This window comes from Anabrus simplex, chromosome 2 (assembly GCF_040414725.1).
Source record: "Anabrus simplex isolate iqAnaSimp1 chromosome 2, ASM4041472v1, whole genome shotgun sequence".
Classification (NCBI taxonomy): Eukaryota; Metazoa; Arthropoda; class Insecta; order Orthoptera; family Tettigoniidae; genus Anabrus; species Anabrus simplex.
In genome coordinates, this window is record NC_090266.1 from 1197011374 (window position 1) to 1197038314 (window position 26941).

The 26941-nt window shown below is 38.7% G+C and overlaps 1 protein-coding gene across 3 annotated transcripts in view; it reads right to left on the minus strand.

The window, feature by feature from the left end:
* LOC136863834 (dynamin-binding protein) overlaps positions 1-26941 on the minus strand; it is a 446212-nt gene that overhangs the window by 127774 nt on the left and 291497 nt on the right. For all 3 annotated transcript variants that reach the window (XM_068226424.1, XM_067140170.2, XM_068226425.1), the window contains one exon: positions 15057-15209. In XM_068226424.1, coding sequence (XP_068082525.1) covers positions 15057-15209 — 153 coding nt within the window. The remainder of the gene's footprint in view (positions 1-15056; positions 15210-26941) is intronic.

Below are 26941 nucleotides of genomic sequence, written 5' to 3' on the forward strand. Positions count from 1 at the left end.
CGCACCATGTGTGAATTGAGTCACCTGTTGGCACACAGCATTAGCAATGTCCTCTAGTGTTGCAAACCGTCTACCACGTAGTGGTTCCTTAATCTTTCGAATGAGATTAAAGTCACAAGACGAAATGTCGGGAGAGTACGGTGGGTGCTCCAATTCTTTGCATCCAAAACGTTGCAGTAGCTGACCTAACACTCTGCTTTATGTGGTTTTTCATTGTCGTGCAGGATTATTGCACTGTCCACAAGATCCAGACGTTTCTCCCGAACGCCACGTCGTACCTGTCACACCAGGAAGTCCCCGTAGTACTGTGCAGTCACTGTTCTGCCATGTGGAACAAAGTGGCAAAAAATGACACCCCTTTTACAGTCAAAGATAAGGGTAGGGTTTTCCACCTGTTCAATACTATAACAAACTTGAAATAATTAAAACGTCACATTTTTATTGTCATTTTTGGTACCAGTTTCGGCAATTTTATTTGCTATCATCGGCCTAGGAGGAACTAACAAGGACATTTAACTAGTTATGTTAGAATATTTATAATATATGTGTGTACAAAAAAAGAACCTTCTAAAATAAGTTTGTTATTTTCAATTGCGTTATATAATAAAACATTTGGATAGTTGAAAAACAAAGACTAAATACCTCCTTATGAGGTTCTAGAAAAGACATAAAACGTTCTATATACAGTCTTGTACATGTATATCTGCTGGCGTTGTTAACTGTTTGTAACTATGCATAAAATTAATTATAGCACCAAATTTCAGATAAAATTTCCTTTTTTAATTATATCTTAATAGCTGTTAAAAATATACAACTGGCCTTGAAGCGATATATAAAACCTTTTAAACATTCTGTTATGAGAGATCTTTACAAGAATACATTGCCAGCTAATTTTGTTCTAGAGTATTGTTATGCAGTGTAAATAGGTAGTTGTTCTAAAGTATTGTTATGCAGTGTAAATAGGTAGAAGACCATTTTATTGACCAATTTGTGTAAAAAAACAGTTCCTTATGGATTATGATCAATGAACCATCTATATTGCTTGGATTGTTTAGTTGTTAGATTAAAAGATTTAATGGCATATATCTTGCATGGATTCACTGAAACAGCTTGACTCAGTAGTGTGTCAATAGTTTTAGTCCTACATTTCAGTATTATACTCAGTAATGTGAGGTAAATTTGAGGCCGTAAGTTGACTGATGATATTTCATGAAAATGCACTATTTTCAGCTGGATAATCGTGAATCTGGAAAGATCTCTAATCAAACAGACCTAAAAGAAAAATTTGAACTTCGTGTTAGTGCGGCGAAAACAGGGACCAAGAAAAATGCTAGGCAAATAGAAGATGGAAACTCACCTCAAGCACCACGTTCACGGGCAAGGAGTTAAAGAGGAACTGCCGAGCCGAATATCAGGCAAAAGCTGCGAGCATCAGCGGGGAAATCGGGGCGTGTCAAGTAGGTGGAGGGGAGGTCGCGGTAACAGGAGAACACAGGTCGGGGGGGGGTTGTGGATTCTGGTAGGGGTAGTAAGCCAGCGTGCTGCATACTGTTTTATATATTGATTGATCTTTTGGAATTTTAAGACTGTTAATAACTGAAATAAGTATATCAAATAAGATAGTAGGCTTTTCAAATAGATCATTAAGATTAAAATTAGGTTTGTAGTATTGGTCAATAGAATGAAACATTGCTCCGTTAAGTCTAATAGAAGACCTTTATTCATTATTTCGACGATGTCTATATCATTGTTGATGCCGTAGAAGCTGTGTTTGTAGTCGTGTGTATGCTTTCCTATTGCTGAAAATCTTTTATATTTGATAGCATTAACGTGTTCGTTATATCTGATTTTGAAGGATCTCCCTGTTTGCCCAATGTATACGCTGGAACTGTCGTTGCAGTGAAATCTGTAAATGCCTGACTTATCGAAAGGGTTGGAAACGTTGACAAGGCTAGAGTTATGGAAAATATTAAGATTTCTGCTATTGGTCTTGAAGGAGATTTTAGTATTTTTCTTTTTAAATACGTTTGTTACTCGGTAAATGTCAGGGTTAAATGTAAAGGTTGCATATGTTTCTGATTTAGTTTTTTCTTTCTGTAAATTGGTTCTAGGTCGGTGTTTAAACTTATGTATTATACGTACTATAAAACTATGATTATAACCAATATGAAGTGCAATACTACATATAGTATTGAGTTCTTTGTATAAATCTGCTTCTGACATGGGTACATTGTAGGCACGGTGTACTAAGCTGTTATAAGTGGCACGCTTATGGCTAGCTGTATGCGTTGGATTCCTATAGATTTTATATTCAAAAGCAAATGGGAGTCTGGTAATAGTTAAGTCTAAAAAATTGAGGGCCTTATCAACTTCGGATTCTATTGTGAACTTAATGTCTGTATCGATGTCATTGAGGTGTGCTGGGGTGGCAGATGCGTCAGTGATAAGTTTGTCCATGATAATAAACGTATCGTCTACGAACCTGGACCATAAGATCATGTTGTTAAATTTCTTGTCTTTTTCTATTTTAGTGTACTCTAAGAAATCTAGATATATATATTGGCTAGAATGCCAGATGTTGGTGAACCCATGGCTAGTCCATCCTGTTTGTATATTACCTTATAGAATGTGAAATAATTACTGCTGGTTGGAAGTTTCAAAATGGGCATAAAGTCCGCCATTTCAAGTTGACTAAGCTGGCTATAAGACGCAGGTTTTCTAAAATAATTGGTATAACCTTATCTGGTTTAATATTTGTATACATGTTGGTGATGTCGAATGAATGCATTGTATGATATGGTTGTAATTTAAAGTTGTCCAGTCGTTGGATTAATTGTACGGTGTTTTTAACGGATTTGCTTGCCTGAAAAGTGTAATGCTTAGTCAGAAACTGTTGAATAAATTGAGCCGTTTTATAAAGTGGACTCGGGCTGAAATTTATTATAGGGCATATAGGGACTCCATTTTTATGGATTTTAGGTTGCGCTTTAACAGTCGGCAGGCCAGGGTTCATATTAATCAGTTTCTTCTTTTCACTATCCGTTAGTAAAAAGTTTATGTTCTTAAGTATCTGTTTTAATTGTCTGGGTTGGTTCTTTATCAATAACTGTCAAGGATTTATCTGTGAAAAAGTTTTTTTGTTTTTCCGATATAGTCTGCTTGGTCCATTATGACAGTAGTGTTCCCTTTGTCTGCTTTGGTAATAATGGTTTTTGAATTTTTAATTTTGCCTTTAAGTTGAAGAATCATTTTTCTGTCTGCAAATTGGGTAGAAGATATAAGAGGTGCTGGTGTACTGAAAATATTATTTATTTGTTTTTTAGCCTCATGTCTGGTTTCATCTTGAATATCAATGGGCATTTTGCTAATAGCTGCTTCTGTCTCTATTACTAATTTTTAGCCATGTTTGCTATGTTGTAATTGGGCCAATTATGTTTGGGTCCTTTCGATAGGATATCAATTTCTTCTTTGCAGAGGTTAGTTTTGGACAGATTGATGAAAGGCGGGTGGAATTCGGATAAGTGTTGGGTTTGTGTATTATGTGAAGCTACGTTTCTGAGTGGCTTGTTGTCTGCATTGACTTTATTGAAAAGAACTTGGAATTTATAGTCTAAAGTGCATTGCTTCTGAGAGAGTATTTTTGAAGTTAAATAATGACGCCCCTGACGTCATACGCGGCGATCACCATCAATTTAACTGGGGAAGGATTCTGACGGACCTTCTACCTCCTTGGGGATCCAGCATGTTACCACTCCGCAGACTGATGTTGCAATAATTGCAATTCAAGTCCCTGGCATAGTTTAGACAGAAATACTTTTGAGAAATTATTGTAAACAACCTCATATTTTTCAGCATTTAAGGACACTTTTATTCTCCATCCCGCAGAGTAGGGAAAATAATAGTAATCCACCATCTGTAAAGATCACATAACAGCATTTCAGTTGAGAATGGTAGTGTAGATACAGTATATTAGATAGTATCTTGCCTGTTATATTCGTGTGTATTTTTGTGCAAACGGCAGGTTTCATTTCTATTACAGCATAGTAGGACAAAGTAGTACTAATATTAATCTGTATACATGTTTAACTTTGTTGGTAATCTTTGAGTACCTACCGGTAGTTCTTGCGAATATCTAAATTTAGGCCTAATTGGAATTTTCATTTCTATTTGTGCTTAGTAAGAAGCTAGGATATGTCTGAACGTAGTTTATACATTACTGTAGTGTAGTATAGTAAATTATTAGAAATTAGAGTGCCTATTCTCTAATTTTTAGTAGTTTTGCGAATTTCAAACTTTAATTGTAATTTTCTTTTCTGTTTTTGCTTAGTAATAACCTGTTGTAATTACAATATGTCTGAACGTAGTTTAAAATTATTGTAGTGTATTGTAGTATCTGTACTTAGTCTGAACGGAGTTTAAAATTATTATAGCGTATTATAGCATCTTATTAGAAAGTAGTGTGTTTATTCTATTACTGTGAAATATTTGTGTAGTATAGTACCATTTCTGTGGCATCTGTAGTAACTCTCTTACTAAAATTCTGTTGTTGTAATTAGGGTAGACTTAACTGCAGTTAAGAATTGTGTAATTCCTGTGTATTATTCTCTGTTTCCAGTAATTAACAGCAATTTTCATTGTGTTAGGGTGTTGTAGGAATAAAAAAATATAGTACAATTAAGTAGTATTGTAGTGTAGTAGTAGCCTATATTAAATAACTTACTGTTATGTGATCTTTGTGAAGTAACCCAGACAATATTTCTTACTTTTCGTTTTTATTTTGCACAGAATAAGTTATCTTATTTTTCTTTTTCTTTTCATTATTTAGTAAAAAATGGCTAAGCAGTGCGAGTGTAGGAACTGTGGGTGTGGCCAGGCATTAAGGAGTATGAGGGAGGAGTTGGAGAGCTTGAGGGAGATAATTAGGATTCTCTCAGAGGACAGGAAGGAAAGTAGACCTCCAAACAATGTACAGGATACAGTAGGTGTAATAGAGGGATGGGAAAGAAAGCGGGGAACTGTGGAAGACAGGTGGACTAATGTTTTAAGGGGAAGGAGATTGCAGGCTAAGGGCTCCATTCAGGATCAAAATTCAGGACATGTGTCGGTGAGAAATCGGTACGAGTCACTGCAGGTAGAACAACCGAGGGAAGATGAGGAACAGGGAACTGTTGCCGAGAAGTGTGGAAATAGGATAATATAGGGAGGTACATTCAGGGAAACAGGGTGGCCTAGGGAGCGGTGTTAAGGGAACAGGGAAATGTGGAGTATTGGATAGGAAAAGACAAGTGTAACAGGGTCACGGGATGGAGAAAAGGGAGGAGGAAGTAGCTTCTGCAGCTGTCAGGAAAGATAGGACTGACCAGGAGGGGAGGGGATCAAATGAGGTGGATAGGGTTGAGGCTCTGGTCATGGGGGATTCTATCGTTAGACATTTCGGGAAAGTGTGTGGAGGGAAAGGTACCAGGGTAGAGTGTTATCCAGGAATTAGGTTAAGGCAGATGTTGAGGAAAGCAGAAGAGAAGGAGGAGGGAAAGGAGAAGGTGATAGTGTTTCACGTTGGTACTAACAACGTAAGACAAGCAGGTATAAGTACCAACATAGTTGGGGATGTGTGGGATCTGATAAATGCAGCACGGGTGAAGTTTAAGGAAGTGAAGATTGTTATCAGTGGAATACTGTGTAGGAGGGATACTGACTGGAAGGTGATTGGGAATTTAAATGAGATTATGGAGAGGGGTATGTGGGAAACTGGAAGTGAAATTTTTAGATCCTAATGGCTGGGTAGGAATAGGGATCTGTGCTCAGATGGCCTTCACTTAAACTGCAGTGGTACATATAATTTAGGAAATTTGTTTAGAAGGGTTATAGGGAGGTACATTCAGGGAAACAGGGTGGCCTAGGGAGCGATGTAAAGGAACAGGGAACTGTAAATCAAGTAGGGATGACATAAAACTGTTAGTGCTCAACTGTAGAAGTATTGTAAAGAAAGGAATAGAATTAAGTAATTTAATAGATATACAGTATACTTACACGATATTGTAATAGGAGTTGAATCATGGCTTGTTGTTGTTGTTGTTGTTTGAGTCATCAGTCCATAGACTTGTTTGATGCAGCTCTCCATGTCACCCTATCCTCTGCTAACCTTTTCATTTCTACGTAGCTATTGCATCCTACATCTGCTCTAATCTGTTTGTCATATTCATACCTTGGTCTACCCCTACCGTTCTTGCCACCTACACTTCCTTCAAAAACCAACTGAACAAGTCCTGGGTGTCTTAAGATGTGTCCTATCATTCTATCTCTTCTTCTCGTCAAATTTAGCCAAATCGATCTCCTCTCACCAATTCGATTCAGTATCTCTTCATTCGTGATTCGATCTATCCATCTCACCTTCAGCATTCTTCTGTAACACCACATTTCAAAAGCTTCTATTCTCTTTCTTTCTGAGCTAGTTATCGTCCATGTTTCACTTCCATACAATGCCACGCTCCACACAAAAGTCTTCAAAAACATCTTTCTAATTCTGATATCAATGTTTGAAGTGAGCAAATTTCTTTTCTTAAGAAAGCTCTTCCTTGCTTGTGCTAGTCTGCATTTTATGTCCTCCTTACTTCTGCCATCGTTGGTTATTTTACTACCCAAGTAACAATATTCATCTACTTCCTTTAAGACTTCGTTTCCTAATCTAATATTCCCTACATCACCTGCCTTTGTTCGACTGCACTCCATTACTTTTGTTTTGGACTTATTTATTTTCATCTTGTACTCCTTACCTAAGACTTCATCCATACCATTCAGCAACTTCTCGAGATCTTCTGCAGTCTCAGATAAAATAACAATATCATCGGCAAATCTCAAGGTTTTGATTTCCTCTCCTTGGACTGTGATTCCCTTTCCAAATTTCTCTTTGATTTCCTTTACTGCCTGTTCTATGTAAACATTGAAAAGGAGAGGGGACAAACTGCAGCCTTGCCTCACTCCTTTCTGGATTGCTGCTTCTTTTTCAAAGCCCTCGATTCTTATCACTGCAGACTGATTTTTATACAGGTTGTAGATAATTCTTCGTTCTCGGTATCTGATCCCTATCATCTTCAGAATCATAAATAGCCTGGTCCAATCAACATTATCGAATGCCTTTTCTAGATCTACGAATGCCATGTACGTGGGCTTGTCCTTCTTGATTCGATCCTCTAAGATCAGACGTAAAGTCAGAATTGCTTCACGTGTTCCTACATTTCTTCTGAAGCCAAATTGATCTTCCCCCAACTCAGCTTCAACTTGTTTTTCCATTCTTCTGTAAATAATACGTGTTAAAATTTTGCAGGCATGAGATACTAAACTAATAGTGCGGTAGTTTTCACACCTGTCAGCACCGGCTTTCTTGGGAATAGGTATAACAACATTCTGCTGAAAATCAGATGGGACTTCTCCTGTCTCATACATCTTGCACACTACATGAAATAACCTTACCATGCTGGTTTCTCCTAAGGCAGTCAGTAATTCAGCAGGAATATCATCAATTCCAGGTGCCTTGTTCCTATTTAGGTCACTCAGAGCTCTGTCAAACTCTGACCTCAAAATTGGGTCTCCCATTTCATCAGCATCAACAGCCTCTTCATGTTCCAAAACGAAATTATCTACATCGTTACCTTGATACAACTGTTGGATATGCTCCTGCCATCTTTCTGCTTTGTCTTCTTTCCCTAGAAGTGGCTTTCCATCTGAGCTCTTAATATTCATGCACCTAGATTTCCTTTCTCCAAAGGTTTCCTTGATTTTCCTGTATGCAGCATCTACCTTTCCCAGGACCATACAGCCTTCGACATCCTTGCACTTCTCCTTCAGCCATTCTTCCTTAGCTACCTTGCACTTTCTATCCACTTCATTCTTTAATCGCCTGTATTCTTTTCTGCCCTCTTCATTTCTAGCATTCTTGTATTTTCGTCGTTCATCAATCAAGTCTAGTATCTCCTGAGTTATCCACTGATTCTTAGTTGATCTTTTCTTCCTTCCTAACATTTCTTCAGCAGCCCTACTGACTTCATTTTTCATGACTCTCCACTCTTCCTCTACTGTGTTTCCTTCGGCCTTTTCATTTAGTCCTTGTGCAACATGTTCCTTGAAACAATCCATCACACTCTTTTCTTTCAACTTGTCTAGATCCCCTCTTTTTGCATTCTTTCCTTTCTTCAATTTCTTCAATTTCAGATGGCATTTCATGACCAACAAGTTGTGGTCGGAGTCCACGTCTGCTCCTGGGAAAGTTTTGCAATCCAACACCTGGTTTCTGAATCTCTGCCTAATCATAATGAAGTCTATTTGATACCTTCCAGTGTCTCCAGGTCTCGTCCACGTATACAGCCGTCGTTTGTGGTGTTTGAACCAAGTATTGGCGAGGACTAAATTATGGTCAGTGCAGAATTCAACCAGTCGACTTCCTCTTTCGTTCCTTTGTCCCAATCCAAATTCTCCTACTGTGCTACCTTCTCTTCCTTGGCCTACCACTGCGTTCCAGTCTCCCATCACAATTAGATTCTCGTCACCTTTGACATATTGTATTAAATCTTCTATCTCCTCATATATTCTTTCAATTTCTTCATCATCCGCTGAACTAGTAGGCATATAGACCTGCACTATTGTGGTGGGCATTGGTTTGGTGTCTATCTTGGCGACAATAATTCTTTCACTATGCTGGTCGTAGTAGCTTATCCGCTGCCCTATTTTCTTATTCATTATTAAACCAACTCCTGCATTACCCCTGTTTGATTTCGTGTTGATAATTCGGTAGTCGCCTGACCAAAAATCCTGTTCTTCCTGCCAACGTACTTCACTTATACCAACTACATCTAACTTTAGCCTATCCATCTCCCTTTTCAGATTCTCTAACCTACCACAACGATTCAAACTTCTAACATTCCACGCTCCGACTCGCAGAATGTCAGTATCCATCTTCCTGATGATCGCCCCCTCTCGTGTAGTCCCCACCCGGAGATCCGAATGGGGGACTAGTTTACCTCCGGAATATTTTACCCGGGAGGAAGCCATCATCAGTACATCATTCATACAGAGAGAGCTGCATGTCCTCGGGAGGTGGTTACGGCTGTAGTTTCCCGTTGCTTTCAGCCGTGTAGCAGTATCAACACAGCTAAGCCATGTTGAGTATTATTACAAGGCCGTATCAGTCAATCATCTAGACTGCCGCCCTTGCAACTACCGAAAGGCTGCTACCCCCCTTTCGATGAACCATTCGTTAGTCTGGTCTCTCAACAGATACCCATCCGATATGGTTGCACCTGCGGTTCGGCTATCTGCATCATTGGGACACGCAAGCCTCCCCACCGCGGCAAGGTCACATGGTTCGCAGAGGAGGGAATCATGGCTTAGAAATGATATAATGGATGCAGAAATTTTCTCACGGAACTGGAGGGTGTATCGTAGAGATAGGATAGGAATGGTAGGAGGGGGAGTATTCATTCTCGTGAAAGAATAATTTGTAAGCTACAAAAAAGTTAAAGATGACAAACACGAAATTCTAGGGTAAGGCTCATCTCTAAAGATAATAGGCAACTTGATCTCTTTGGAGTGTACAGACCAGGAAAGGGTAGCGCAGACACTGATTCAGAATTATTTGATAAGAAAATCAGCTATGTGGGAAACGATAAGGAAAGGAACGTGATTGTAGTGGGTGATCTCAATTTACCAAACGTCAATTGGGAAGGTAAAGCGAACGACAGGAAGCATGACCAACAAATGGCAAATAAGTTAGTATGGGAAGGGTACCTGATTCAGAAAGTGATGGAACCAACTAGAGGGAAGAATATTTTGGATGTGGTGCTGGTAAAACCAGATGAGCTCTATAGAGAAACCGAAGTAATAGATGGTATTGGTGATCACGAAGCTGTTTTTGTGGTAATTGAAAATAAATGTAAAAGAAAGGAAGAGATTAAAATTAGGACGGTTAGGCATGAGGGAGTTTTTAATAAGTAACTATGATCGGTGGAAAAAGGTAAATAAAAATGTAAACAGACCCTGGGATGGGTTTAAAGCAATTGTTGAGGAATGTGAAAATAGATTTGTACCTTTAAAGGTGGTAAGGAATAGTAAAGATCCACTATATTATAAGAGGGAAGTAAAGAGTCTAAGGAGGATGTGTAGTTTGGAAAGAAATATAGTTAGAAATGGCTGTGGAAGTAAGGAGAAATTGAAGGAACTTACTAGGAAATTGAATCTAGCAAAGAAGTCAGCTAGGGATAACATGATGGCAAGCATAATTGCTGGCCATACTAATTTTAGTGACAAATGGAAGAGTATGTATAGGTACTTTAAGGCAGAAACAGGTTCCAAGGAGGACATTCCAGGAATCATTAATGAACAAGGGGAGAGTGTATGCAAGTATCTTCAAAGGCAAAAGTATTCAGCAAGCAGTATGTAAAGATTGTTGGTTACAAGGATAATGTCCAGATAGAGGAGGTGACTAACACTAAAGAAGTATTAAAATTTACCTATGACAGCAATGACATTTACAGTAAGATACAAAAGTTGAAAACTAGAAAAGTCCTAACCGCACGGCTAACTCGCCCAGTGTCTATGTAGTAGCAATACATTATTATCATATGGATGTGCTGATATCTATACTAAGAAATACATATTTCAAGAGGTTCTCACAATAGCTTTTAAGTAAGAAAGTGCGTTATTTCCTATTCAACAACAAGGAACATTTTTATGACATACTATGGACACATCAGTTTTACTTTACTAGTCCACGAAACATGTTTTCTTAATTATTTTATTTCCTTTAAACCTAAGAATTTCATTTTTGTCTGTATTGAACTGAGAATGGATGATAGGAAAACTTAAAACGGTCCACCTATTCGATACAAAAATGTTATAGTTTATTTATAACATGTATTTGCACTTGGAACTAGTTTCAACGCTGTTTTGCGTCATCATCAGCCAAAATGTGGGAAATAGGCCAGCATGTAGGCATTTATATTACACAAGGCGTTACATTAAACAATGCACATCTTACAAGGAGATAAAAACAGGGACGAATATAGAAACAAATGAATCGTTGAGAAAGCAAAAGTTATACATATTAAAAATAACCTTAACCACACATCTTGCAGTGCGAAAGTGTTCTTCTTGAATGATTCCTGAATATAAAACACACGCGCACACATTTCTGAAGAGCCAGCAGGCAGGACAAAGTAAAGTGAAACCTTAAGAGTTCTTCTGAGAAGAGTTCATCATTTTTTCTATGTTCCGACTAACTAATGAAGTCTCCCTTGAGTTCCTGATAAACATACACAACAGGAAATTCTCCTTCACTCTCAACAATAGCTAAAAAGACCAACGGTAAAATTTCATTTTAAATATTGTGCGTTGAAACTAGTTCCAAGTGCAAATACATGTTATAAATAAACTATAACATTTTTGTATTGAAAAGGTGGACCGTTTTAAGTTTTCCTATCATCTATTTTATTTCTGTTCTTATCTGTGTACTAGAGCATTAGATTTATTCCCCTATTGGGGAATTGTATGCAGATTTTCATTCCCTGGAAGGTTAACCTTCATGATTCCTTAGGTCAAAATTTGAAGAATTTAAGTATCATTCTCCCTAAGTTACTAATTCTGTAGCCACTTTAATTAATCACGACTGAACATTGTTGTATGTCCTCCGCTCTCTTCGCTCAGCGCCAGCCAGCCGCACGCACGCACGCGTGGACCATTCAAGACTCGACGCGCAGTCTTCAGTGCGTGTGTCTGTTACGTCGTGTGCAGTATATAAGGAGCTCCCTGTCTGTCACTTATTAGGATTCTCCCCAGTGTCCTGCTCCAGAATACACTGAACGTCGAACACGGAGGCTACTCCTCTTAAAAATGTGTCTCAACCAGGTGGACGGAATTCTGGTAGTATGAGGTTTCACCTCAGGTCACTGCTCCACTTTCCAGTTCCTTCATCCATGTCGAGCCCCGATGTTGTATGCCACACATCCCCAAGCTCACTCAAGCTCCGACACACACATTAGATTCTCTAATTGTGAACATAGCTTTCATTTAGTACAAGCTTATGAACTCAGACACTTCAAGTTAGAAGGAACTCTCTTAGCTAATCTATGCTAGTGCAAATGATAGTTTTCAACTATCACGAACTATATCTTTCCCAAGAACTATCTTTTCAAGATAGCAGTGAGTGTAAATACATTCAGAGTGTACATAGTGTATAGAAACAGAAACACTCTCAAGATTAATCATCTACTTTGCTTCAAGACAATTTTATGTTTTATTCCTGTACATACTGTAGAATTCTGTGTGAAGCAAATAAATAAGTTGTGTTCTTGTAAACCTTATCTTGTTTACAACAAACATAATTACTGAGATTAAACATACAGAAGGATTTTATTTAATAACAATCTCCGTAGATATTTTATGAGTCTTGAAAGGTTTATTCACGAGTTATGCTAGGATTTATATCCCATCATTGTTTTTATTTAAGTTATTCTCTTACTTTGATCATATGGGAATTATTTTCAAACAATCTTTTTAATGTAAATTATACAAAACCTTTATCTTATTAATTAAATATGGTTATACACTCCTCAAAGGTGTTTTTATAGTCAAGTTAAAAGGTAATTTTAATGTACTTATGTGATAACGTAGTTTCCGAGGGTCAAGACCTTTATCATATTTCCAAAAAAGTGCTTTCTCATTCATTTTAATTTACATGCAAGTTGGGACTTCTAATTAAGAAAGTGCTTGCATCTTAATTGATTGTTCTGTGTTTTATTTGTTTTTCTCTTATTGTATCTCATTTTGTGATGACTATGATCTTGCTGTTTGGCTTTACCTGAGTAATTATTTAATGAACCTTGACTCATGCTCTATTTCACATTGTGGGCATGGTTCAGTTTATAACTAAGTTTATCACAGTGTTCACTAATGCAATTTTACATTGTGTCATGAGAAATGTGCTTTGATGGGAACACACACAGAATAAACACGCTGACGGATAAGATTTATAATTTTTTAAATGATGACGACGATCATATCAAAGTATCCTCAAATGTTGGAAGCGTTCCAGTATGAAGCAGCCACAATAGCTTTATCACTGACTGTAAAGAAGTCTTCAATTTGGGTTTCCACAGGACAGTTTGGACAGTGAAACAGATGCTCAAGATCTTGAATTGCACCACAGTTGCAGTTGGCATTCTGTGTATAACTCTATCTTTTGAGTATAGCCTTGGTTCTAGGCGTTTCAGTTCTTATCCTATTCAGGGTCTTCAACACAGGCCACAGCAAAGTATGTGCTGGCGTTCCATCTGTTGGCCAGTTCCAGTCAGATGGTGTGGACTGTTGCTGCCAGCATTGATTCCTAAGAACACTTGGTGTGGCTGGTGCTGGCCAGGTGTTATTAATGAAACTCCTCCGTGATCTGAGATGCTGTTTTAGTACTTTTAGTACTTTACAATCATAGAGAGGAAGATGGTTGTCCACCTCTTGTTTGAGTTTCTCAGTTTCAACTGCTACATGCTGCCGGATTGAAGGTGGAGCTATGCCACAAGTGTGGTATATCTTTTTAACATTTGTTGGTTCGAGTCCTTAATGACTCCAATGGCTTTCTTGTTATTATGGGGATGGGCTTGTAGAAGGATGGGTTTATGAAGAGTGTTGACTCCAGCTGAGGTCTACTGAAAGCTCAGATTCATTCAACACCTTTCATGAGAACCATGCAGCTAAAGCAAAAGTGTTCAGATGCCTGATGACTGCAAGATTGAAATACCAGCAAGAACCATGGCAGCAAAAGCTTCTGCTCTGCACGCATTTCTGTGGCATATTGAGGTTGGAAGAATGCACGTAGGATAGGTGTGTTGCACAGAATTGAGCCAGGTCCAAATAGACACAATCAAGATGGTGAACAGTACACGCGCATTCTGGAGAATATCATGAGAGTGCTTTACCTGGTTTCCAGCAGGACCAATTACCAATCCACAAAATGTTTCAAGAATGATTCACACAACCAGACCAGATCTACCTAGAGGGGCACACCTGGGTCCTACTCAGAATGTTTGAGTGGAGACAATGCGAACAACGCCTGAGAACTGACCTGACCAGCCCACCAGGAAAGACACCCTCTGGGATGTGGTAGAAGATACCTGGGACAAGGTAGCTAATGGTGAATGCTATGCTGCTTCTCTAGTTGCCTCTGTCCTGTAGCAGTTGTGACAGGTGATGGAGAACAAGTGCTACTGGTCCTACTACAGTATTTTTTTTTTTTTTTTTTGCTAGGGGCTTTACGTCGCACCGACACAGATAGGTCTTATGGCGACGATGGGATAGGAAAGGCCTAGGAGTTGGAAGGAAGCGGCCGTGGCCTTAATTAAGGTACAGCCCCAGCATTTGCCTGGTGTGAAAATGGGAAACCACGGAAAACCATCTTCAGGGCTGCCGATAGTGGGATTCGAACGTACTATCTCCCGGATGCAAGCTCACAGCCGCGCGCCTCTACGCGCACGGCCAACTCGCCCGGTCTACTACAGTAATGAGAAATGGAAATGGTCCCATAACAGAGACAAAAATAAACTCTCAGTGCAAATTCCTTTCAATAAATAATAATAAGTAATAATAACAAAGAAATAAAAAATATGCCCCTTGACTGAATATGAACTCTTGATGTCATATCTGTTACAGCTAGCATGGCTGGTAGCATACAACATCAATCACAGTGTAAGTTGAGTAACACTTTGCAAAAGTAATTATAAAAAGGCTTTAAGGCATTACATAAAATTAGTTCAGTGGAGAACATCAACCTGACTATATCTACATAAACATATTACTAGTTTGAAAAGCAACATACATTTAATCTTAGCACATTGTCTAAATGTAGGGACAGATAGTTCATCCAACATATCTTCAAGCAAAAATAAATCTTAAAAAATAATGGTAATTTCATTTAAAAAAAGGATAATCATATTAATAAAATAATACTGAAACAACAGCAAGTTAGTAATTGACTGAAATAATATTTAACATATACAGGAAAAAGGCAAAATACTTACTAATCTGACATCTCTATTTTTTTCAGCTTTCATGCAGCAAGCGTTGTAATCAAGAAATTTATCTTGCCGTTTCTGAATTAGAATGAGTGGTCCCTCAAACAATTCAATTAAAGTATTCAATGGTGTGGTAACTCTACGATGCACTGTATTTTCCTGAAATGAAAGAGAAAAGAAACTATGTAAGATAAAACCAAAGAATATTATACAATTTCTTAAAACATGATGTGCACTCCATTGAATATCTAGTACACATTGATGATACATTTAATTTCTAGCCATAAACAAAAATGAATTCCAGGTTTAACAGAATTTGTAATGTCAGGGAGGGTTTGTTATGGAAAAACAAGTTAAATACTTCCTCACGTAAGTTTCCATGAAGTGATCATTAGCCCCATGGACTTAGCATATGTGAAGTCTCTCCCATAACCTATGTGGCTATAAGTCTTTAATGGTCTCTGCAATCAATTTGCGTTAGGAGTGAGATGGTAGTTCTGAAGTAGTAAACCACAGAAACATCGGCAGAGTATGGAATTCTTATGCATTCTGATTGCCAACCACTATCTAATTCAACAACATTTCATTGTTAGTCTCAGTGAGAATATTTAATGCAAAGAAAATTAGAAAGAAGAGCAACTTACCCTTGCAGGTGTGTTAAAACCACAAGAAGTAGATTAGAAGAACACACAAAAGGAATATTTCAATGTATGCCATCATCAGGCATAAAGAAAGAAGAGTCCTAAGTGAGGTGATGCTACAAAATGACAAGCACTCTGACAAGATAAACAGACCCAAAAGTCAGGAGGTCAGATATTGAAGGAGATTAGAGATGGAAGGAAAGTTGCAAAGCAGCAGCTAAGCTAAGACCATTTAATGTTTAAACCTGGATCTTCCCACTGTCACCAGCTCTGAAGATGGTCTTGCATGGTTTCCCCATTTTCACACCAGGCAAATGCTGGGCTTGTACTTTAACTAAGGCCATGATCACTTTCTTTCCACTCTTTGTCCTTTCCTATCCCATCATTGCCATATGAGTGTGAAAACATAAAGTCGAAAATTACAGGCCAGTTAGTTTGACATATGTTACAAGTAAGCTTTGGGAAAGCATTACTTCTGATTGTATTAGACATGTTTGCAAAATTAATAACTGGTTCGATAGAAGGCAGTTCAGGTTTAGGAAATGTTATTCAACTCAAGCTCAACTTGTAGGATTCCAGCAAGATATAGCAGATATCCTACATTTGGGAGGTCAAATGGACTGTGTCACGATTGGCCTATCCAAGGCATTTGTCAGGGTAGATCATGGGAGACTACCAGCAAAGATGAGTGCAATTGGACTAGACAAAAGAGTGACGGAATGGGCGGCTATATTTCTAGATAACTGAACTCTGAGAATTAGAGTAGGTGAAGCATTGTCTGATCCTGTAACCATTAAGAGGGGAATTCCTCAAGGCAGTATATTTTTTTTTTTTGCTAGGGGCTTTACGTCGCGCCGACACAGATAGGTCTTACGGCGACGATGGGATAGGAAAGGCCTAGGAGTTGGAAGGAAGCGGCCGTGGCCTTAATTAAGGTACAGCCCCAGCATTTGCCTGGTGTGAAAATGGGAAACCACGGAAAACCATTTTCAGGGCTGCCGATAGTGGGATTCGAACCTACTATCTCCCGGATGCAAGCTCACAGCCGCGCGCCTCTACGCACACGGCCAACTCGCCCGGTCAAGGTAGTATTATTGGACCTTTAAGTTTACTTTGTACATAAATGATATCAGTAAAGAACTGGAATCAAAGGCTTTTTGCGGATGGCATTATACTGTATAGAGTAATAAATAAGTTACAAGATTCTGAGCAACTGCAAAATGACCTTGATAATGTTGTGGGATGGAGAGCAGGCAATGGTATGATGATAAATGGGATTAAAAGTCAGGTTGTAAATTTCACTAATAGAAAAAGTCCTCTCAGTTTTAATTACTGCATTGATGGGGTGATAGTTCCTCATGGGGATCAATGTAAGTACCTAGGTGTTAACATACGGAAAGATCTTCATTGGGATAAACATATAAATGGTACTGTAAATAAAGGTTACAGGTCTCTGCACATGGTTATGAGGGTATTTAGGGGTTGTAGTAAGGGTGTAAAGGAGAGGGCACATAAGTCTCTGGTAAGACCCCAACTAGAGTATGGTTCCGGTGTATGGGACCCTCACCAGGATTACTTGATTCGAGAACTGGAAAAAATCCAAAGAAAAGCAGCTTGATTCGTTCTGTTGCTGGGTGATTTCCAACAAAAGAGGAGCGTTATGAAAATGCTGCAAAGTCTGGGCTGGGAAGACTTGGGAGAAAGGAGACTATCTGTCCGACTAAGTGGTATGTATCAATATAGTTGGTCCATTATTGGACATACTCATTTACTCATTCGTGACGAATATTTGAGGTTCCCTATGAGAATCAACTTCTATAAGTGGTATGTTCCGAACTATCAGTGGAGAAATGGCATGGAATGACATTAGTAGATAAATACATTTGAGTGGTGTTTTAAGAGTAGGAAAGATCACAATATGAAGATAAAGTTGGAATTCAAGAGGACAAATTGGGGCAAATATTTGTTTATAGGAAGCAGAGTTAGGGATTGGTATAATTTACCAAGAGAGAGGTTCAATATATTTCCAAATTCTATACAATTATTTAAGAAAAGACCAGGTAAACAACAAATAGGGAATCTGCCACCTGAGTGACTGCACTAAATGCAGATCAGTGGTGACTGATGATCTGTCATGGACCTGAGAATGAAATGGTTTTCAACTTGGATTCCCTCACAGCATAAAAAGATGCACATAATCAATTGATGACTAACAGTGAAACACTAGTCAAAAATGTACAATGAAACCAGCAGTATGCGAACTTCGAATAACTCTATAATCAGACCTCTTGTTCTAAAGTTGGCAGATAACATTTTTGGATTTCTCTATGATCTATGATATGGTAAATTTTACTACTCTATGCTGAGGCAAATGTGGTGACAGTTTGATGGATCTCACAGAACTTGCTGGATTATTTAATTTATAAAATGGAATATTGCTACATACCAGCAAGCAAAGATTGGTTAAAAATGTATTAATCTCACGAGAGAAGTATCCACAATTTTTGTGCTAAGGTGTACCTCTAATTTTGACAGTTCATTCTGTGTGTTGTGGGGAACCCCATGCAAAATATGATCTGCTGCTTTGAACTGGAAGACTGATAAATCTAGTGCCGAACTACACATATAAATTATATGTGACTGCAACTGATTATATTGGACAACCCTAGCTGCTGGCCGGCTGCCAGCCTACCTGATGATGTCTCAGTGCACGGGGAGGAGTGGGTACAGATAAACCAGACAGTTGGTTCTATTATAGCAGTTTAACAGGAAGTAATATAGCTATTTTCAGCACTGTTTAAAATAAGAGGATAGTTGCAATGTGTTCCTCACAGGGAGAGGTCTTAAATCATATTCACGTGTTACAGTTCGCATTGAATTCTTTTCGCTATGAAGGTTTTTCTTCCATGGAGAAATAAATTCCAAAGAAGAAGAAATGGGTCAGTTTGTAGTTGATTTAACTCGAGGCAATTAAACAGGTGTTCATCGTTTTAGAGAGTCATCTCTTGATATATGGACCAGAGTAGATTTAAAGGAGAAATGTAGTTTAAATGGAACCTATCTTTCATTGGTGAAAGACATGCACACAGCAGCACAATCTATTAGCGCACTCACTCACTCATATGATCAGCATAGGCAGTTACCTGTTGCCAATATTATTTATTGTGTTGCAGGAGTCTGCGGAAAGCTTTGGCCTGATACGTTTAAAGCTGTTAATATTATTGCCACAGCTACAAAATCATGGAAAATGGGAAAGGGGAAGTAAAAACAGTGTGCAGAAAAGCCTTATTCCTGTATTCAGTTGACAGTTGTGCTCTAATTTTTGACTCCTGGACTGCATATACTGATACAGTTTTTCTCCAGGACATTCCAGCAGGAAAAAACATCAAGTTACTTAAAAACCTCCCCATACCACTGGAAAAGTCTCACCTCTGGACAAGCTCTTCTTCCAACAATGGAAATCTTTATACAGCAGACTGTCAGAACTTATGATGTCTTTTCAAAACATCAATGTTGAACTTTACCATAGAGACACTATACTTAAATTACAGTCTTTTCAGTTCTCATGTCCAAGATTCCATGACATGATCAAATATTCCTGGTTTGCTGGGAAATACGTAACAGAGCCACTGGCCGAATTTGTAGTGCCTATTAAATACTGCCTGGAAACAAGAAATAAAATATGCAAGGAACAGTGTGGCAATGAAGTGCTTATTCATTGTGCATTGTGTCAAAAAGAGTTGTGTTTCAATCATTCCATCACTACCAGTCACCTTTCCTTTACTTTCATCCCTCAAAAGCAGTAGTCTTTAAAACACAAGCAAAGAAAAACTCCAACTTGCCAGGTCAGCTGATCGTAGTGTACACACTCAATCCATGGCTATCCAGCAGGGACGTCCAGCTGCACTACACTGCTTGTGTGACACCAACTATTCCGACTGTGATTTTGGGATGTTGCAGTGGAAAAGAGCAGCACATTTTATGCGCATGCTCTTCCCACACCATGCGGAAATAACCATAAAATGGAGATGGGTTTTGACCCAAAAGGTTTTGAAACTTCTCTCATCCGACTTTGATTTTACCTGAGTAAGAAGAACAGGTATCGCTTGCTTTATGCGATTAATTTGTTCCCAGTTATCACCACGTAACACGAAAACATATGAAATGAATGTATTATGTGTGGGTTAGGTAGGAGATAGGGACTATTTCAAGTAAAAACTAAAAAGTCTATGAGTTTTAAACAAGTGCAAGTTTTTTATTCATACCATTAGCACAGTGTAAAACTCTATGTATGTACATAACTTTGAGAGTCTTCAGTCTGATGACGAAAGGATTGGGTCTGGTGAGACTGGATTATCCATCTCTGGTTCTCTTGGAGGTCCTGGGACAGCAAACTGAGAATTGTTACTTCTTTTGATGAAGTGATTGAGACTCAGCTGGCAGCTAACATTCTTCTTCTCCCTGTAGAGTTCTTTGTAGCAAGCTACAGAATTCTGATCTCTATGGCAACTTTAGCACTCTGTCCTTGTTAGGGTCATTCTCTTCAATAATTCTGATTGCATTATGAATGTGATTTAAAAAGTGAGCCATTTGTCTTGTAAGCTGTTTAACAGGTTCACAAATTTGAAACTTTTCCTCTTCACCATTAATTTCTTTCTCCAATTCAAGAACGTCTTCAGTTGTGAATTCTGCTGAGTGAGACTGGAGGAGTTCGTCCATGCTTGGCTTGTCTACATCCTCAAATCCAGTAGATCTAGCCATGCCAATGACTGCATGTGTTGAACTGGTAAGCTCAGGTTCCAGATCAAAATCATAAGAATTAGCACTATGAGACCAAATCTTCTTCCAAACTCCCTTCCTACAAGATTCCTTAACTTCTGCTTATGCAAATGCAATGTTTTTAATTGAATTCTCTTCCTACAGGATTCCTTCTGCTTATGCATATGCAATGTTTTTAATTGAATTCTTTATGGTGAAGTTCTTCCAAAATTGTGTGACACTAGTTCCATCTCCATCTGTTTTTTCAACTAGTTGTATGAATGTTCTGTGGAGATGGTAGCTCTTGAAGGTTGCAACAACACCTTGATCCATGGGTTGAATCAGGGATGTTGTGTTCAGTGGCAGAAACAAAACACTGATGTTCTCATCAGTATCTGCAATACTCGGAGGATGCCCTGACACATTATCCAAAAGTAGCAGGATTTTGAAGAGCACATTTATTTCCTTGTAATAAGCTTGCAACTGATGACGGAATTCATTGGAGAAATAGGACGCAAACACAGTTCCTGTTAACCAAGCTTTCTTGTTTAAGTGCCAAACAATTGGCAGTTTTTGCTTAGAGTAGCCCTTGAGTGCTCATGGGTTCTCGGACTGATAAACCAACAGGGGTTTATCATATTTGCATATGCATTTTTGAAAAAATTGGGCCATACTAATTAGCCTGCAATTCTAACATCAATGGTCCTCAGATGCATTTCCTCCTAACAACAAAGTGAGATGATCTTTGGCGGCTTTAAAGCCAGGGAGGCCTCTTTCTTCGTATTGACAGAAATGCTCTGCTTGTCATATGTTTCCAGAACAAGCCCGTTTCATCCAGATTGAACACTTGTTGTGGCAAATATCCATGCTCCTCAATCACTGCTTGTAATTGTGTAGGAAAATTTTCAGCAGCAACAACATCCGCTCTTGCAGCCTCCCCTGTTAGCTTTATGGAATCCATGTTGTCCTTGAAAAGTTCAAACCCACCAGCACTTGCTGCAAAATATTGCACTTCAGGGTCTGTATAGGATGCTTTCAGTTCTTTAAACAGAGCTTTTGCTTTAGTCTGAATAACCATGGTGGATATCAGGATATAACATTGATGTTCAATCCATTGGGCCAACATTTGTTCCATTTTCTCCATAATTGGCACCCTTGGATGACGTCGTTCTTGTAGCATTGCAGCTTTCTTTAATATTTTCTGCTTGAATTCTTATGGTCCTCAGAGTTGATTCTGAGATTTCTGGAGCTCTGACAATGTCTGCAGTGCACTCATTGTGTTCATACTGCTTGATAACTTCCAGCTTTTCTTTTCTTTTCTTCAAGTGTTATTGATTCCCTTTGCTTTTTGCTTTGCTTGATCAACGTTTCTTTCCTCCATGTTGTTTTTAGAAACAATAAAGCACAGCTTGCTAACGCAATGCTCTCTTTAATACCGACCACATGGCACTGAGACAAAGCAACACAGCTACTCAGCGCTCTCTTTGAGATTGACTTCCCGCCACCTTGCAGCGCCGCATTGGTCGTCAAATCGTCCACAGGTGATTGTGAATCCGCAACCTAACTTGTACATTTTTTAAATATTTTATATAATTATATTTTTTAAATTGCATTACAACAAGAACGTGTAAAGTGAGAACGCGTATAACGAGGGGTGACTGTAGTTGCTTCTGTAGTGTGTAGTTCTTCTCTTTTGATCTGGTATGTGCTGTCATTTTAGCATGTTGTTCATGTTGAAATTTTTTCCTCACACTTCACTGTTTTGCATATTAGGCAGAGCACTACACTACCATCTGTTGTATAGTCACTATTGCCTGAATACCACATGTTTAATAAAAAGCTTTGCCTACACTCCTCCTTAGGCATGTTTGCTAAATACGTTCTAAAGCGAAAATTAAAATTCTGGAACTATGTGAAACACGTACTGTTTCACATTTACTAGCACCTGTTAAACTAAATAATTCTCAAGGAACTGAGATTGAGTAGACTTGACTAGCGGTTGGGTGGTACTTGAGGGAGTTGTCACTAACCCCTCCCACGTACCCCACTTCTGGTCAGTCTATGTATGGTGATGGTGAGGACTTGTGAGCATGAGAAGGGTTCTTTCATCTGAAAGATATGCCAGAAAGTAGAGAAATATTCTATCTTACGGGATGTTCCATATACTTGAAACTACCAATTCAGGAAATTACGATTATTAAAATGATTCGTAACTTCAAATACATATGCAGAAACTTAAGAATTACCCGCATAATAATCACTAACCTTCAAAATATGCACCTGCATATTTGCATATGCATTTTTGAAAAATTTGGGCCACATAATTAGCCTGCAATTCTAACATCAATGAGTATGGATGTCTTCTCCGCTGATGAAGCTGGGAAACAGAAACAAGGTCATCTAGAATTGAGAAAAAATGAATGCAGAAAATCTGGGACTGATAAGAAGAGAGTCCATCTATATATGGAATTTGTCCACGATCTTCTGTCTTTTCATGTTTGTCCTTCTCTCACCTTTTTGTCGGTCCTTTCTGATTTCATCCATCATTGGGTTCATTCTTGTATGTTCCTATTATCATTCCTATCTTTTGATATTTTATGTTATCTGTCACTTACTTATTCCTTTATGTCTATAGAATGTGTTCTGGATAAATTTATGAACATGGGTTAGTCATGAAGTCATAAATTAATGACTGATCTGGAAGCACAGCCTATCAGGTTGGTAAAAACACATCAAAAGAGATGCTGTCAACAAAAAGACATTTTTGTGAGTTCCAATTTTACATAAATACAAACTTGTCAATGCCACAGAGCGAAATATCAATTTAAAAAAAAAAAACCACAGAATATAAATTACTGTACTTTAGTATGGTATTATACATGGTTTAACAATAGGATAGTTAAAAACAATGTCTACAGTTACCGGCCAACAAGCCCGGAAAATACCGACACTTTATAATGCCGTCCGTGAAAGCTTCAACTGCTCTATGAATACGAGAGTTACTGAAATACAACCAATATTGAATCTCTTATTCAAATTCCATGCATGAAAAACAAAATCTGCATTGTAGATACAAGTATCTAACACGGAAACCCTTTCATCTGCTAATCTCTGATCTGACTGAGGTTTAGTACAACTACTGTCCGACTCGTTGGCTGAATGGTCAGCGTACTGGCCTTCAGTTCAGAGGGTCCCGGGTTCGATTTCCGGCCGGGTCGGGGATTTTAACGTTTATTGGTTCATTCCAATGGCCCGGGGACTGGGTGTTTGTGCGTCCCCAACACCCCCTGCAACTCACACACCACACATAACACTATCCTCCACCACAATAACATGCAGTTACCTACACATGGCAGATGCCACCCACCCTCATCGGAGGGTCTGCCTTACAACGGCTGCACTCGGCTAGAAATAGACACACGAAATTTAAAAAAATTAAAAAGTACAACTACTTCAGTAAGAATGCTTTATTCAGCCATATAAAAATTAGATGGCCAGTCGTATATTTAGTACCTGTTTTGGGGTGGTAAAGTTTGCTCATTTAAGCACCGCACAGACAGCAGTAGCAGCGGGAAGGAGTTACACGCGGGGTGGCCGGCCAGTTCATGTGCCATGCTCTCGCTCTTTCTCCTCTCTCTCTCTCTCTCTCTCGCATAGACACATTACTTCCCTAACCTCGGCAAGCGTTGCCAATCCTTGAGGTGAATGGGATGCCAGGCCTTAATTAAGGCCACGGTCGCTTCCTTCCCAATCCTAACACAGAAAACCTTTGATGTGTTAATGCGATGTTAATCCACCTTTAAAAACACTTTTCTACGGCAATAATTGTAGTTTTCCTTACACGGTAGTGTGTCAGTATTTACATACTATGTATATATGTACGCAGGACTGCATGGTCCCATTCACTCCATAGTGCCATTGATTGCCGAGGGTAGGAAAGTAATGTGTCTGTGCGAGAGAGAGGAGTGAGAGCATGACACATGAACTGGCTGGCTGCCCCACCGCTACTCCCGTCTGTGCGGTGCTTAAATGAGCAAACTTTGACAACCCACTAAATATACGACTAGGCATTTATTTTTGATATGGCTAAATAAAGCATTCCTACTAAAGTTGTTGTACCAAATCTCAATCAAAACTGAGATTAGCAGATGAAAAGGTTTCCATGTAAGTCTTACCATAATGCCTGTCACAGCTATTAACAGCAGCTGTACATCTTGTGGTTAAAGTCTAAAATTAATTATGTTTTTGGTTTTATGTCCCACAAACTACATTTTTATAGTTTATGGAGATGCCAAGATGCCAGAATTCTGTCCTGCACATGTTCTTTTATGTGCTAGGAAATATACCTACACAAGGCTAATGTATTTGAGTACATTCAAATATAATCCAACCAAACCAGGATTGAACCTGCCAAGTTGGGCTTAGAAGGCCAGTGCTCTACCATTTGAGCCACTCAGCCCAGCAGTTAAACAACTGTAGCGCCTAATATCAAAAGCTGCCAAACACATTTTTTGATAAAATGGAGTTATACATCGCTATTGACAGTTTTTACCTTCAGGAATTCAATGCAACCATGATTTTGGATCAAAACCCAACTTATCCCAATAAATATGTAGTCAAATATAAGGCTGAGTTTCAATATCTGCCAAATCCAACACCTGTAATGAAATTTGTAGAGTCAAAGTCTGCCAAATCCCTGTCAGGCAATCCTGTAATTTCACAGCATGCGCTGCATTTGTGTTTAATGCTACTCTGCACATCACACTGTTGCAGACCTTTCTACTGTGTGAATAAGGTTGAATCCGTTTTGGAAAATATTTATTTATAAAACTAGTTTTTACCTTATGTTTGAAATGGAGGCAAATGGAGAAGGATAGGCTACCTAAGAGAATAATGGCTAAATAAATAGCTGTCACAGCTATTAACAGTGGCTGTACATCTTGTGGTTAAGGCCTAAAATTAATAATGTTATTGATTTTGTACCGGGCGGTACACCTCCACGCCGCTAATTCAAACCTTGCGCCAGTTGAAACTCCCCTACTGGAAGAAGTCTGAACTTTGTCTTATGTGTTAATTTTCTAGTTACCCTGAAGATGTCACTACTTGGAAATTTTGAAGTTTCTGAACTGTGTTGTTTTCAACGTATTTTTGTTTTGCTTGTAGTAAGAAGTGTGAACATTCTCTTCTAGAGGACACTACTGAAGAACTACAACGGTGCACCCTAGTGCGAAGTGAAAGAACTGTTTTTTTGGAGAAAATTTAATTTCAATATTTTGTTCTTTGCTAAATTTCTTTCAGTCATTGTTTAAGTTGGCAATATTAACCCTTTCTTTCCCCTTGTTTTGAATTCAGCCAATCCCAAATTTCTTTAATTAATTTTCCACCAATAATGTGTTTCTTCTTCATCTTGTGTAGGGGTTTTCTTTATCCACCAATAAAATGATTGTGGGCGGGTGTTTTCCTTCCTGAAACGCCTCGAACTTTCTGCGAGAGTATATAAACTGCTGATTTTAGGGTCTCTGGGCCACTTCAGTAACATCTTTCAGTGTGTAAAGTACATAGCAGGGGGCGGGTAGCGCCTCTTTCTTCGGGCAGCAGTTCAACCACCAGGTAATGGCCGTATAATAACTTCTTTTCTTGCTAGCTCAGCAGTTTAACTCTCGGGGCGGGTCCGAAGCGTTTCCACCATGTAACTTCCCTAAAATGTAAAGACACTTTGTATTTATTCTATCTTTTAAGCTACATATTGGGATAGAGAGTGCTTAACCCTCTCGAGCTCCCTCTCATATTGCATTGAGGTGAACTTATTTTCACAACCGTTTCTTCCTTAACGTAATGTAAATTGTTTCCTTCTAAAAGTCACCTCTTTAGTATGGGATTAGCCCTTGTATTAACGGCCTAGTGCCAAGTAGGTTTTAAACAAAGTGTATTAGGAGCGCAAGTTCGCCTCCTCTCAAATTGGTATTTTAGAGGCCATGTAATTAACTTTTCTCACTTAATAGGCCTCAGTAGGTTGGGTATCTTTACCCCTGTGTTTTTGTCCTTATAGGACAACTTGAAGGTGGAGTTTGGTGTGGCCTTTGATAGGCTTAATCTTTGAGAGCAGACCGCTCTTTTGAAATTTGTTTCTGCGCGCCTCGAGGAGGCTTTATGATGTAATTGGGAGCAAGTGCTCCTGGGCTTGATTGGGGTCTTCTGCCCCTTTGTTGAATTCTGTATATCGTAAAGTTGGGCTAATTGCTCAAGAATTGTGTGTCTGGCTCTCGGAGCCCAAATCCTGTAATTGTACATTCTCGATTAGTGGTTTTGCTACTCTGTACCTGCCATTATTGTTATTTCTTGTTTTTTGCTAAGAAAATATAACCTTGTTAAATTTTAAATTCACTTTAATTTCGTAGCCTGAGACCTGTTCACCCCCCCGCACCTTCTTTCACCTCTAACTACCACGGAAAACTTCGTAACAGATTTTATGTCCTACTAACTACAATTTTA